At 36.1% G+C, this 14,672-nt stretch overlaps 1 protein-coding gene across 2 annotated transcripts in view; it reads left to right on the forward strand.

Moving 5' to 3' along the window:
• PTPN4 (protein tyrosine phosphatase, non-receptor type 4) overlaps nucleotides 1-14,672 on the forward strand; it is a 77,825-nt gene that overhangs the window by 16,714 nt on the left and 46,439 nt on the right. The window contains exons 7-11 of one of the 2 annotated variants that reach the window (XM_009274978.2): nucleotides 800-920; nucleotides 2,037-2,124; nucleotides 2,884-2,925; nucleotides 3,307-3,395; nucleotides 9,609-9,672. In XM_009274978.2, the coding sequence (XP_009273253.1) occupies nucleotides 800-920; nucleotides 2,037-2,124; nucleotides 2,884-2,925; nucleotides 3,307-3,395; nucleotides 9,609-9,672 (404 nt within the window). The remainder of the gene's footprint in view (nucleotides 1-799; nucleotides 921-2,036; nucleotides 2,125-2,883; nucleotides 2,926-3,306; nucleotides 3,396-9,608; nucleotides 9,673-14,672) is intronic. The other variant, XM_009274979.2, reaches the window with a different exon arrangement.

Genomic DNA, 14,672 nt, shown 5'->3' on the forward strand with positions numbered 1-14,672 from the left:
CCACGTCATGCTGTGTTGCTGTGAACTTTCCAGTTTTCACGTTATGTTACTTATCTATCACTGTAGATCTGTTACATGGATTGCAGTTATTTAAAGCTGAATTTTTTTTATTATAGTTAGAAAGCCTCAAAGCATGTATTCTTAGCAAATGTTGTTGTTTGTATGTTTTTTTTATTCTGACAATAACTGTGATTTTAATTTATTTATTATAATTTTAAGAAGGTGTTAGAAATTATGTAAATGCAGTTTTTAGTAGTTTCAAGTAGTTTCAGTGTAGGTGTATGTATGCATACTTTTTTCCATACATACAATTGAATGTGCAAAAAAATATTTTTCTAATGCTTCTGAATATATTTTGGTACAGAATGAGTTGGTGGTTTTTGCAGATCTTAATGAAGAAATAGCAGTTGTAGTGTTAAAAATATATGTATTGTGTAATCACATGAAAGCAAGCAAAGGTAAAAGAAAAAAACAGGAAAAAATCAAATACCTTGAAGTACATTATTTAGTGCTAGCCATTATGACAGTATTAATGAATTAATTTGTGTATTAAAAATTAAACACTTTATAAACTTCCTTCATAAGTACCTACTCAGAGCTCTCTTTAAATGATCTTCACTGTATTCACTGAGAATGTGACTGTTTATTCAAAAGGAAAAAGGGGAGTTCAAATGTCTTCTCTATTTTTGTTTGCTGTAGATCATAAAGTATGTGGGAGCAGACTCTTGTGAATTTGGGGGCATTGCACAATGCCAAGTACATCAGTGATAAACAATAACCTCTCTTTTTAATATTTTAGCCGAGCTGGGAGACTACAACCATTCAGAAAACTTGCCAGGCTACCTCTCAGACTATTCTTTCATCCCTAGCCAGCCTCAAGACTTTGAAAAAGAAATAGCAAAATTACATCAGCAGCACATGTAAGGATTTACAGCAGAAGATATTGACTGACTTTGTCAAATCCTGACTGCTGGTGCTGTGCTATTATGTAAAAAAATGAGTATTTTGTCTTAAAGGTTTCTGGGGTTTTTTTGTTGTTTTTTTCTTTTTTTAAGAGTACGTTTAATGTGATTTTTTTTGTAGATTGTCTGTATAATAAGTACCATTGATACTCTGCACAGATAGAATATCTATGACAGAATGACAGGGAAAATAAGTGAAAAAATGAACATGTTAAAGGTACCCTGAAAACAGTATTTGTGTGTATTACATGGGATATTAACTTAACAGGATATAATTTATAAGAGTTTTTCTCGGTCTTTGAGAATGCTCTGTGCGTAAAGGCTTTGTTTTCGTGGTGCTCTCACCAGTAAACAAGAGTTACTTTAGAAGTAACAAAGTCCTTTTCTTCAATATCTGCTCATTCCTGTGTGCAAGTCTGTGACCTTTCACTAAAGAGGAAAAGGCGATGAAGCAATGGAAAATATTTTTTTTTTTCAGTGTGTAACATTTTGGTACTTTTTCAGTGATGGTTCTTTGATATTTTAGAACTTAAGTGCTTTTTTTCACAGTTAAATTTAACAAAATGTAAGCTATATTTACAAAAACATTTGCTTGATTGCGGCATGTTGTTGGCTTTAGAAAGTACTGAATGTTATGTTACATTTCAGTCAATGGCTTAGCAAATTCTGTTAGGTAGGGTAAAGAAATTAAAGTGAGTTGATGGTAGTTTAAACTTTAAAGGTGAGCCTTGGAGAGAAGTTGCTGTTATCAATACAAAATACAGGACTGCAAAAGTGATTTCCAGATTCTAGAGCTCCACAGACATTTAAATGATACAGTGCATTAGAAATAAAACGTGTGCATTTGCAAGCTGTGTTGCGGACTCTTGACAAGACTTTGTCTATGTGGAAGCACAAGTTTTTTTGCTGTTAAAATTTTTGGGTTACAGTCTGTTTATGGTGAGAAAGGAAATTCAAATTTCAGGGTGGGGGTAGAAGTAGTAAAACAAATGCAGATTTTCTGTTTTAGCTCACTAGGGAGCCTGATGCGGAGGGTTATGTTAGAATGTTTCTGATTTAGCTTCTTTCTTTCAGAGGGTTGTCTCCTGCAGAAGCAGAGTTCAATTATCTCAATACAGCACGTACCTTAGAACTTTATGGAGTTGAATTGCACTATGCAAGGGTAAGTTTGGATGAACTAGTATTGTAATGTAAAAATGAATTCCTCTGAGATTTATGGAAAAATAAATATTTAATTTTAGTGAGCCTTCCTGGCTGCTGCTTACAAGAGAAAAAAGTGGAAATAATATTAGGTGCCTAACTGTGATTTACCAATTTCAGTAACCACTATTTCACTCTAGTGAGGGTATTTCTTTGCTTAAATTTGGGCTTAGTTATACGTGTGTTATTCAGGTGGAGCCTTGTTGGCCTCAATGCCAGTTCAGTTGGCTACTGGTAAATAAGAAAAATGTACTTGTTGAATGTGCTTCTGATATTTAAGGACCTGTCAGCTTTTAAAAATACTTAATTTGGTTCCGATTAGAACTAAATTATAAATCGTTATCATTATATAATATGAACTGTTAATGTAAGGTGAGCATACTATAATTTGATATAGTGTCAGTTTTATCTGGTAAAGTAAGTAGCTCAAGGTCTTGACTCAAACAATCTTAACCTGTCAGTACAGTACAACCATTTCTGCAAAGCCTCTGAATATAATTATTTTTAGTAACTAAGACACCTCTGTTTTTTAAATATTCTTGTCCTACTCTCTAAGGTTAGAGAAACTTGCAGTAGAAATTGAAATGTACCCTACTTCACTGCTCTCTATCCTGCTGTTGCACACATATTGAGAGATTTATAGCAGGTGTTTGATTAGAGTGCAAAGATATTTCAGGAAAAATGTGCTATTTAAATATGCTTACAATATTGTTTGTTTTAGAATCTCTCCTCTCTGTATTCTGAGATTGCAATTTCCTTCCAGGTAGGAATTTAAGTTGCTGGTTGCTTTTAGTGTAGCAAATGTCAAGCCAGTCTATTAGTGCTGTTCTTCATAATAAACTGCTAGAATACGCTGTATTGTGTATTTCTTCGAAGTTGGTGGAAGACAGATCTAACTTAAGAAATTAAAATTCTGTGGTAGCTTATAAAGAACTCTGAGCAAACATTTGGGCTTGTCCTTAATAGGAACGAATAATTTAATTCTTACTTGTCTTATTAAAACACATTTCCCTCCATGTTAATTTAGATCTGTTTTACTATGGTATTGGTCTATTTGGAGAGAGAGAGAGATGAGAACGAATTTATATGAGCTTTCAAAGATATTTATATTGTTCTTCAGGTAATTTTCTCTTTTCTTTTAAAGGATCAGAGTAACAATGAAATAATGATTGGAGTGATGTCAGGTGGAATACTAATTTTTAAGAACAGAGTACGAATTAACACCTTTCAGTGGTAAGGACAGCTGTTTAAGCTAATATTTTTGTTTGGTATTTCAAAACATATTTTTACTGCTACCAGTGTCACACGCTTTAAAAAAGACTGAAACTTAGTTATAGCATATCAAGTTGAAATGTTTTACCTCATGCTGTGCTATGGATAATTTTATGATGGGGTTTTGTCTGCGTGCTGTGTTGTTAAATGATTGTGGTGCAAACTATAATGAATTTTAATACTTTTTTTTCTTCAGGAGTTTGTGAGCATACTTTATGTTTAATTAACTGTATAGCCAGGGCCAGTGTTATGGTCTAGCTCACAGTCTTTAAAGAGACAACTGAACTTAAAAATATTAACCTGGAGAGAGACTGCTCTTATCTGTTTTGTCACCTATAACTTAATTACGCTCTGTGTGTTAAATTTAATGTAGGTATGGCACTTCAGGATAACTGAGGTGGAGCATTCAGGATATTGTCATCTCTTCATCCATAGATAACCAATTTTATGATAAAGATCAAAAAAGTGCATTTATTGCAGAAGATACTGTAATTTATTTCTCCTCTTAACTAAAACAGTTTTTAAGGCTGTTCTGTAAACATGGAGTTATCCTCACTAAATATGTTCTCTAGTTATCAGTCGTCTTAAGTTGGGATCCTGTTCTTATTTATTCATATAAGAAGGGGAAAGATCTAAGAGAAATCCTGTTCTGCACTATGACTTCTATAGTGCTCTATAGACGTGTTCTGTAACTTCTGTAGTGCTCTACAGAAGTTACGTCACCTTCCCCAATGCTTTTTTTTAGTTCCCTCAGAAGTAACTTTCCCTTGGTTTCCTTTGCCTGCTTGGAATCCACTTTGACAGCCTTACTCATTACATATGTCATTGAGTATGCTATAACAGCATTCTGAGTGGGCGAAGTCAGCCATATAAAATTATCATAATAGACATTAGTTTGCCAGGCACAAAAGCTGTTCGCTCTAGAAAAATGATGAAAAGTTTGCATTTTCATTTGCTGCTGATTTTACTTTTTCATTTGCTGCTGATGTGTGTACTTGGGCAATGCAGCACTGGACTTTTCTAATGTTCTTGGCTGGTCTGTCATCTTCATGTAAACAGATTAAATTGGTTACCACAATTGAAACTGGAAAAACTTTTATCTGAATTCATACTGATACGGACAGTTGAAATCCTTGGGTTTTTTGTTGTTTTTTGTTAGCTCAGGGTAAGATTCATTACCTATAATTACTCACCTGTTTTCACTTAGTTCCCTTGCAGAGGTTCAAGATGTTAATCACAGTCTTGATCTCTCCTGCAACCCAATGAATTTCTGAGACATTCTGGTTTTCTGTGCTAAGCTTAGTCTCAAGTTTTGTTGTAAGATGTTACGTATTCTGTGGTTTACCATGTTGAGAAACAGTGTGAATGGTCAAATTTTAGTAGATTTTTTGGAGAGAGAAAAAAAGACAAAGCTATGACATAAGCATTATCCACAGCCAGATACAATTGAGCATGGTAAACATTTTGCCTGTAAGCATTCAAAGATAAGTAAGCCTGAGGCAATTACGGAGCATGTAAATTTTCAGTCTCCATGGTTAGTTGGGTAAATTAAAACTGGATCTTGCAATGATAAGTCTGGAACTACCGTACTAGTCAGTCAGACCTGCCTTTATAATAGTGACACGTTCTAAGAAAGATATCCTTTATCTGGTAAGAGTTTTGAAGTGTTAGAGCCATTTCTGGGAAAGACTGCTTTATAAATGCAATGCTGTAATAATCGGGAAGGTTTTAATTCAGGCTGCTTTTACTGCTGTTTTTTTGGGGAAAACAGTAATAGTAGAAATAGGTTCTATAAAATGCACTGGTAAATTACTGAGTACACACAGTGGAAGTCATAATTAAGCTACATGTCCCTACTGGAAGCCAGAGGTTTCTGTGAGCTCTGCTTCGTATTGTTTGCATGCCAGGGATGCTGATCTAAATTCTTAGTGTGTTTTTTTGTGTATGTGTAATTACCTAAACAGTTCTTCTTTGTATTCAACCATATTAGCTGACATCAGGGATATTAATTTCTTCCTGTGAAGACTATAGTACCAACATAATTGGGCTTTACAAAAAAAAGAACCACCCCTGCCACATACACCACCCCACCCCCCCAATTTCGTCCTATTATAGGCTTTCTTTTGCTATGAGTAAGGATCGGAAATGTCAGTTCTCACAATATAGCTCAATAGTAGACCTATTACCTTTCATTTTCAATATAGCTCAATAGTAGACCTATTACCTTTCATTTTATCCATAGTTACGCAGCTGCTCCAGTGACACCAGTCCTGATACTTACTCTTCTTGCTTCTATTTATTCTTGCTCCTGTGCAACTGGAGCTGTGTAATGTCTTCCCAGTGCTTTATGGCTACAATGAATATTTAGATATCCCTTTTTCAGTACTCCTGAGCTGAGTTTTGAGACAAGTGAGAGGATAGACATACATGTATGTGGGAAGAAATAAAGGTTTAACTGTATTGCTCAGAGAAGAATCAAATAAAATGTCTTTGCCCTCTCCCTCTTAATTTGATATTATATCTAAATTGCATATTGTGATCCTCATGATCATGGGGAGAAATTAAACAGGAGGGAGACAAGGCAGGAATAAGGTAAAACAAAGGAAACTGTCTTTTATCCAGTGTGTCCTAACTTGATCTTCCTGTATTGTGAGTAATTCTTCTTTTCCCCAAACTGTGCTACCAGGCACAGAGACCTGGGAATCCAAGGAGTAGATCCTGCCCTTGAGGACCAAAGGAGAAGAGCATGGAGCCTTTCCTTTGTTACTAGATTACCTGTTCAGCAGTGGAGACATGCTTTCCTTTGCCTCTCTTTTGCGGTCGATGTCCCCCTAGAAAGCTTTGTTGCCTTTTGCACCCATTGCCAATTGGAACTGCAGTTGCACTTTGGCTTTCCTAGTTTTATCCCTGAGTGCCTAGGTAGTACTTCTGTGTTCCTCCTTGGTCACCTGATCCTGCTTCCACATCCTGTACGCTTCCTTTTGTGTTTGAGCTCAGTCAGCAGTTCCGAGTTCATCCAAGTTGGCCTCCTCCCACGCTTGCATGTTTTCTAGCACATCAGGATTGTTCTGAATTGAGAAGATTGTCCTTTAAGATTGGCCACATCTCCTCAGTTCCTGTGCCCCAAAAGGCAGCTTCCAAGGGATTTTGCCTACCAGAGCTCTGAGCAAGCTGAAGCGTCTTCTCCTGAACTCCAGGGTTGTTTAGTCTGCTGCATCCCTCCTCACTTCCCTCAGGATCTTTAGCTTCACCATCTCACAGCTGCTGGAGCCAAGTTTGCCTTTGACTACTAAATCTGGACAATCTTTCCTTGTTTGTGAGTTGTGCTACCAAGAGCATCTTCCCTAGCTGGCAGGTCCAGAACCTGTGTCAAAGTAGTCTTGGTCAAGAAATTTGCTGGGTTGCTTGTATCCTGTGTTATCACCCTCCCGGCAAGGGTTGGGGTGGTAAAGTCCTTAGTGAGAACCAGAGCTTGATATCAGGAGACTCCTTCCACATGTTTGAATACAGTCCTCACTTTAGGACTTTTAAATATCTCTTCATTTAAAAAGATACATCTTACGATTTAGGATGCCTGAGATGGCTGGAGACTGGAAAATCATACCAGGAAAAAATTATTGATGCCTGCCTGTTCTTACCCTTTTCCTTGGATATGCACCATTGCCAGCAGTCAGAGAAAGGAAACATAGGCAGACATGCCTTTTACTTTGGCTGAGTATGGATATTGTTATTTAATGACTAGCAGGGTATTAGCAGATAAGAGAGATTCATATGCACTGCTGTATTTTTTGAAAATAGCTGAGATTCAGCTTTGCTGAGTCATTTATTTGTACTTGAATGGTGACTCTTATGGGTTGCATTAGACCTTATTGGTTAACGTTATAGTTTTGAATCTGTTCCAAATGGTTTCAGGCTTAAAAGGCAGCTGACCTCACTCTGCCCAAATTATGGGGTAAGATTTAAAAACAGTGTGTATAGCTTTCATCCTTATTGTTCTCCTTGAGTCTGTAAATCACCAAAGGCAGTAATTTCTGTAGCAGAAGAGGGGGAAAAAAAGAGTAAAAAGGTAGTAGAATGTTTTTATAAATGGAATAATTTTGATTTATTTTCAGGTTTTCTGTTGGCATGCAAAGCAAATCTGATATGTTGTAGAGTGTGTGTGGTTCAGATTTTAGAAAAGGTATCTATTAAAATGCTCTTTTAATTGCCCTGTACCCCAAAATTTTAGAAAATTAATCACAACATACTTCTGGTTAACTACAGCCTAAATAATCTAATAAAATTTTTTTCTGTTTTTTCCACAGTCAGACTGCTATATTCACTAGTGTCTATCCCATCCAGAAAATTTAGGACCCATCCCTAATTAGTCTTAAGCAATTGTTTGTCACGGGAGGTGCAAAGAAAATTGCTGCATTACCAATGGAATAATTTGATTTCAGTAGATAAAATACAAAGGGGGCTACAACTTATAATCCTTGAGAAACTAACTTCAAAATCAACAATTTGTTAAAAATTGGAAAAAAAAAAAAAGGGACAAAGTTATAGCTGCTGTGTGTTTTTTTTTTAAACTAATGGCAAAGCTAGGAAAGAAAAAAGAAATGGGAAAAGATTTAAATAAGCATAATTTAAAGGCTAATATTCACAGACTTCATTTATGTTATTGGAGATAGAAACTCTCTCAACAAATTAGGACATCCAAGTTAGGTTCCTGCTCTGAATAATCCCTTGGAGAAAAATATCTCCATTTGATTAAGTTAAGAAAATAATTTCTATGTATAGATATCCATCTAAGGTGTCTGTTAATGTTTTGCTTCTCATCCTTCCTAGTCTAGAGGGTTTTTTATTCAACAAGGTGATTAATATGCAAGTAGTAATTCCAGTCACTATTGAGGTCCCTGTATATTCTTCATGAATATGTTTATCTCAAAAATTGTAGCACTATCTTCACTGACACGTTTTTTTGTTTTGGTTTGGGTTTTTGGGGGGTTTGTTTTGGGTTGGTTGGTTTGGGGTTTTTTCTGTCTTTTGTAGCTTTACCAAGCCAATATAATAACTTGAAGTACAGGGACCATCAGAGATGACAGTTCGGATTAGTAAGGGTGCTCCATATCAACACGCTGTGCAAAAGGTTGATTGTAACCCCTGAAGAGTTTGCTGTGTAATTTCCCGCAAGTTAACTGTGTGATCTAGATTCTCTTTTGCTTTGAGTTTCATGACAGTTGTCAGTAAAATCTCCTTTGAGTGAGATAGCATTTGAATTTAGTGTTCTACAGTTTGCAGTAGCATATCAGTTGTTCCTTTTCAAAGTCACAGAAGTTACTGTTTTTTCTTGTTACAGTTGTAACCTTGCTTTTATTCTTGACCAAAATAATACTCCTGTATATTTAATAAAGGATATGCACTGTCCTAATGTTGCATTTCTCTGAAAAAGTGTATAATTAGATTGTGATGGAAATATGGCCTGTCTTTTCCCATTTAGCATAACTAGCATTGCAGTGACCATCCAAAATTCTCTGGAATTACTGTCAGCATCTTGAATGTTTATAGCTAACCTGCAAGACAAAAAGATCTGTAGGCTGATTTTTCCCTGTCGTGATATTTTAAATGTTTTTTCCTCCTCATAGTGTGATGATTTGTTTTGTTTTGTTTTTTAACTTTTTATAAAGACCAAGATCGCAAGTCCTTATCTCCGTGCTTATATCTTGTCTTAGCTATTTTACTAAAACAAGTTCTGGTTATATTTAAAGACATGCAAGAACATAGAGAAAGAATGTCTTTCAGGAATCAGGTGCAGTTCAAAGTATTTTTTTCGTATTCTAAAGGATAATGAAAGCGGTCTCAGAGAAGAGAACATCTGATTGGAATGACCTGGGGACAGAATAGCTCTTTGGACTTTGGAACTGGGAAAAGATACTTAAATTAGCAATTGCCTTGGGTTTAGGATTGAAACAAGTGAATTTGATGGATATCTTAAATATATGGCTCATAAATTTCAAATTATACAAGCTATTTTATATAATCTTTGATATCTTATTTTTTGTCTATGGAAATTTCATGGAAATGAAATTAAATCCATCCTCTCTAGAAAGTATATTTTCAGTAGGTGTATTTAAGCCTTTAACCATGATTCAGTATACTAAGTTTTTAAATATTGTGATTTTATTTTTCATTTAGGTTGAAGATTGTAAAAATTTCTTTTAAGTGCAAACAGTTTTTTATTCAACTTAGGAAAGAATTGGTGAGTACTGTCTTAAATTTCATCTCAAAAAATGAGAGCAATGGAATTTCTCCATACTGCACATCTGCATTATACTGACTGATATTAAGTTGATTCTTGCCTTTATCTGCAATTAAAAGTCCAGCTTCACCAACATTCTGGCTATTTCAGTTCTCATATGGGCCATTACAATGCTTTATAAGACTTTTTTTCATTTGATTTGCCTTATATTTTAGATATGTTTAGTTACAGGAAATGTAACTTGTTTGTATAAGACAAATGTTGAAAAGGTTGAAAGTAAATCAAGATTAAATTTAAATTTCAGAAGAAACCAAATTAAAATTAAAGGTAGTGCTTAACGCTGCTTCAGTTCTATATGTGCTTGTAAGTAAACGTTTGATTAAAACATGCTGACTTGTATTATTCAGATTTAGTAATACAAGTTGGCTTTATTACTTATATTTAAAGAGAAGAGATAAGAAAGTCTTTGCCCTTTTAAATTACATATGGTAATTTTTTATGCCTACTTCTAAATTTGTTGGGGAAAAAGTTGAAGCTTTCTGTGAAGAATGTGTATGTTTCACTGCTTGTGGTGTGTGTTTGCTACCCTGTGAAGCACCACAGGACCCCTGTGCATTTAGTTCAGCAAGAAACAGATTGTTCCACGCCTCCAAGAGATTAGAGTCTAAACCCATCAGACATATCACTGGGGAAAGATGGAGGAATTAATTAAAAATATGACTATGTGATTAACTCATCAGATTAGTTAAAAGGTTTTGTGCAGTTCTTAAGCTGAAAGGATTTGAAGACCTGAAATGTAGAGTTACTGACTAGATAAAAAAAAATGGATTCTAGGCAGAAATGCATCCTGAGTACTATAGGACTATTTCAGATTTAGAGACAATATGGTTAAACAGGAAGAATAGAAGGAGGAAACACCTGTTACGTCAGATCAGGCCAATGGCTGGTGACTAGTACTAGTACTGAAAATAGGAGTCAAACTGTGTATCTTAAAAGTAGATCCTTTAAAATGAGGCTCAGGAGTTTGCAGTTTTCACAAATGGAACTACCTGACCACATGCAGACACTTCATTGTGTATCACTTGACAGGAGTTGAACCCGTGTGCTTGGAGCAGCGTGAGTAGCTATCAGTTCAGAAGTGGGGTAACAGGAGTTAGAAGATTATGGAGTAATTGTGTGTAGAAAGAAATGAACTTTGGCTATTACATGAAATAAACTGGAGTATCTGTCAATGTGAGCTGGGAAATGGTAATGATACAAAAAAGGGGGGAGGACTATTTCATTGTGGTGACTCAGGTATTTCTTAATACCCTGCAGGAGCTATAGGCTAGTTCTCAAAGGCAAACTGATCTCTGACAGCCCAGAGGTCAAATTTTGTCTTGATACCAGTGTGTGTAACTTCCATTATTGTTGCAGGAATGTTGTATTTAGATCCGAGATGGGAATTTGGGTTTTTATTTGGAATTCAGAAATTATGAGCTGCAGTTGTTTTCTAAATCGGAGCTTGCGGAAAAGGCTGTAGTAGCAGAGTTCAGGACTTTGAAGATTGAGATACCTAGATATAAAATTGGATTGGGTACTGTACTTGAGTGTTTTCTCTATTTTCTGCAGAAAAAAATTCTGTATATAATTGAAGGTAATAGATAGCTTTCTCATCTTGTTTTTTCTGTTGCTTTTTAATACTCTGCATATTGTTACTTGCACCAGAATGTAGTATATGTAACTAATGTAATTTCTCTTCTGAGACATCTTATCCAAGCCAACTGTTTTTCTTTAAACTCTATGTATCAGATGAAAACTGATGGCAAGAACTTAATTTTCATTAATTCCAAGTCATGAATATCTTAAGATCAAAGCTCAAATTTGGCTTCCAAAGAAGGCATACTTAAACTAATTTTTTAATCAAACTTAATATTAAAATTATTTCCAGAGTTACATTTCCTGAGTAGACTCATAGGATAAGATTCATCTCACCTATATTCAGCTTCAGTTATGTTAAAGGAACATATTTTCTGTTTCATGATAATTAGCGAACCAAAGCTAATCATTAGACTTCCTCTATAGTAACCAGACACATGCAAAGGGTGAAACAATTTGGATGAATTGGAAGTACATTTTAGGATGGATTAAGTTGCTCTCTGGTGGAATATACTTACTTTTGCTTTCACTCCCATTAACAGTAAAGGGAGCCTAAATGGCTCGCTTTAGGCAGCAGAAACTAGGAGAAGTGACTCAGTGATTGCACATTTGGTATGTAAAATATCTCTGGTCTAGTGCTTTGAGTGTATATTTAAAAGCACCGATTTACGATATGGCAGTGAAAATACATTTATGGTATGCTGATGATGTGTTTCAAAGTTCTGTGTAAATATATAATAAATTGTACAGCTGAGAAACCATATTTATTCTGATGCAAAGCTGAGATGCTATAGGATATTAAATTAGCGGACTTGGGAGAGGAATTTTCCCGTGTTTTTTCTTTTTTCCAAACTGGGTTGCATATGCTTTTAAGCAGTCCTAAACAGAGATTTTTCAAATACTGCTAATGAATGTTGAGAGCTTTTAATTGCAACTGTCCACAAAAGTGCAAGTGCCTTATCTTTTAATCACCTATTAAATTTATTCCCTGACTTGGCATTGCTTAGAGGCATCAACATAAGTAAAGAATTATTTGCCTACTTTTAATAGATTATATCTGTGTTTAAATAAATCACTTAAAGGAAGTCAGATGAAGCAGTTTAATGTCAAAGTCATTTTCCACTGGTAGCATGATATAATCTTGAATGGAAGCTGGTTGTGTATTCTGACAATTATATAGCTGGAGCACGCATCCACTGGAGTAGATTTTCTTTCCATTGTTTCTTTATGATTTTGTGGGGGGAAAAGAATGTTATATGTATGACTTCTTCATCCGACATTAGAAGCCCCCTGAGCCATAACTTCAATGGCAGGATTTTTCACCATATTTTTGTTTGTTCTGCCTGTTCCCTATGCTGCTTCCCTTACATGCTTTGAAGCTGTTTGAGAATAATTCAGTAGTATCATTTTTCTAGATGTTTCCCTAAGCTTCTCTGTTTTCAGCTAGTTGCACCGTTGGCTGTTGTAATGTCAATAGTCAGCATCAAACTCTTAATGCTGTCCAGCATACTGTAGTGGTCTTGATTCTTCAACAGCCACATAAGCCATTCAGCATGTTCTTTTGCTCTTTCAGAGCCCAGATGTCCACTGAAAAATTACTTGAGTCTGTAACAAAACAATATCATAGGTTTTGTCCATGACCAAGACCTGGTTTCAGTGAGTGGCCAAAATGATTTTTTTTTAAATTACAAGTTATGTATCTGAAGTTTGTGCTTTGAATTTTTTCTTCTTGATGACTTTTAGAAAGAACTTGGGCTAGAAGCACAAGGTGATGGGCTTATCTGCCCAAGTACATACTTGATCTTAAGTAACACTGGCATTCATTAGATGCCTAGCTGATTGTTGCCGAATCCTATCGAAGTTTCTGCCGTTGGTTTTTTGTGTGAAGACCAGATACTGTTGGCACAATCTGTGTTGCATTTAAGCTTCCACAGGACTTTTGTCCACTATTTGTGGAATATCTTGAGTCTCTGGACCATCTGCCGCTTATAAAGGGCAGCTCTTTTTGTCTCTCTCAGAGAAGGGGGTAGGGAATTTTTGCTTTGTTCTGGGATTTTTCTTTGTTTAGGCAAAGTGAAAGAGACCATGAGAGAATGTTTTTTCAACTCAGTTTCTCTCCTGAGCAGAGAGAGATCTGCTCTGAAGTCCCTGTTTCAAATCAGGCAAAGGTGGGTTTGAATAAATGTCCTCACCCAAGGTGAATGTTCAAGGGCTGAGCTGTTGAATGTGAGAGGGGCACCAATATTCATTCCGCTTTTTTTTGTTTGTTTTTTGTCCTTTTAATAAAAGGAACCACAAACATGACTTAGACTTTACTTTGCCCTATCCCTCCAGTGTTTCTTCTTGGATTCTGTAGGTAGCCTGCCACACATGTGCCATGCCGCATGGTGTATGTCTGTAAGGTTATGATTTAAATTAACTTACGTGGTGGTATTTGGCTTACCTGTAGTTTCATGCTTGGGCCCTGAGCCTCATCACTGGTATTGTATTCCAGCTGCTTCACTCTTCTCCCCTTCCGTAGCAAGCAGACTGTTTTCCTCTCTCTAATAGGAACCATGGACACTCTGCTCAGTAAGATAGTCATTTCAGAACAGAATCCAACTGTGACTCCCTGAGGTAGTCTTCTAACGTAAAACCCTGAAATACCTGTATGTCATTGTCATACCATAGAGCATTCAGCATCTTCCTGGAGCCTTGTGCTATAAAAACGTTCTCATAGGCTGCACTATAACTGTCCTGTTATTTTATATGCTTTTGGCTGAAGTACAGTGGACATTATAAATGTTGCCTTGGGGTCTTACGCTGAGCCCCCATTGATTCAAGCCTACTATTTTCAGGGAAAACAGGGGCTTTACAATCTTTTTGTAAATCCAGCTACCGGACAGCAGTAGAACCAGGGCTTGCACCCCAGAATCATCAGCAAAGATGAATTTCAAGTGCCCAACTTAGGTTTAGATATTACAGAACCTGCAAGGGTGGATAGGAAAAGGATGGGTGCACTTAGGAGCCAATATCTTATACTCTTCTTTACCTTGAAGATTGATTCCTAGCTCTAATTGAGATTAAGGGTAGGGTTTGAGAATCAGTTCTCTCTGCACTGAAATGAAAGCCTTAAAAGCTATGAATAGAACTATTGTTAAGGTACCTTTAAAGCTCTAACACACCAAGTGCCTGTGAAAGTGCTGTTTCGCATTACAATTAAGCTGATCTAGCTGCAGCTCCTTCTCATCATGCGATACCAGCTCCTCCTTCATGCTTCATGCCTGATAGAGTGATCAGATGGTGGTATGAGAATCAGATCAGCTTGTTCTCTGGAATACAAACTAGGGGAAACAGCAGAATATCTCCTGCCTCACCCCCCC

Source organism: Aptenodytes forsteri, unplaced genomic scaffold (genome assembly GCF_000699145.1).
Source record: "Aptenodytes forsteri isolate BGI_AS27 unplaced genomic scaffold, ASM69914v1 Scaffold255, whole genome shotgun sequence".
Taxonomy (NCBI): Eukaryota; Metazoa; Chordata; class Aves; order Sphenisciformes; family Spheniscidae; genus Aptenodytes; species Aptenodytes forsteri.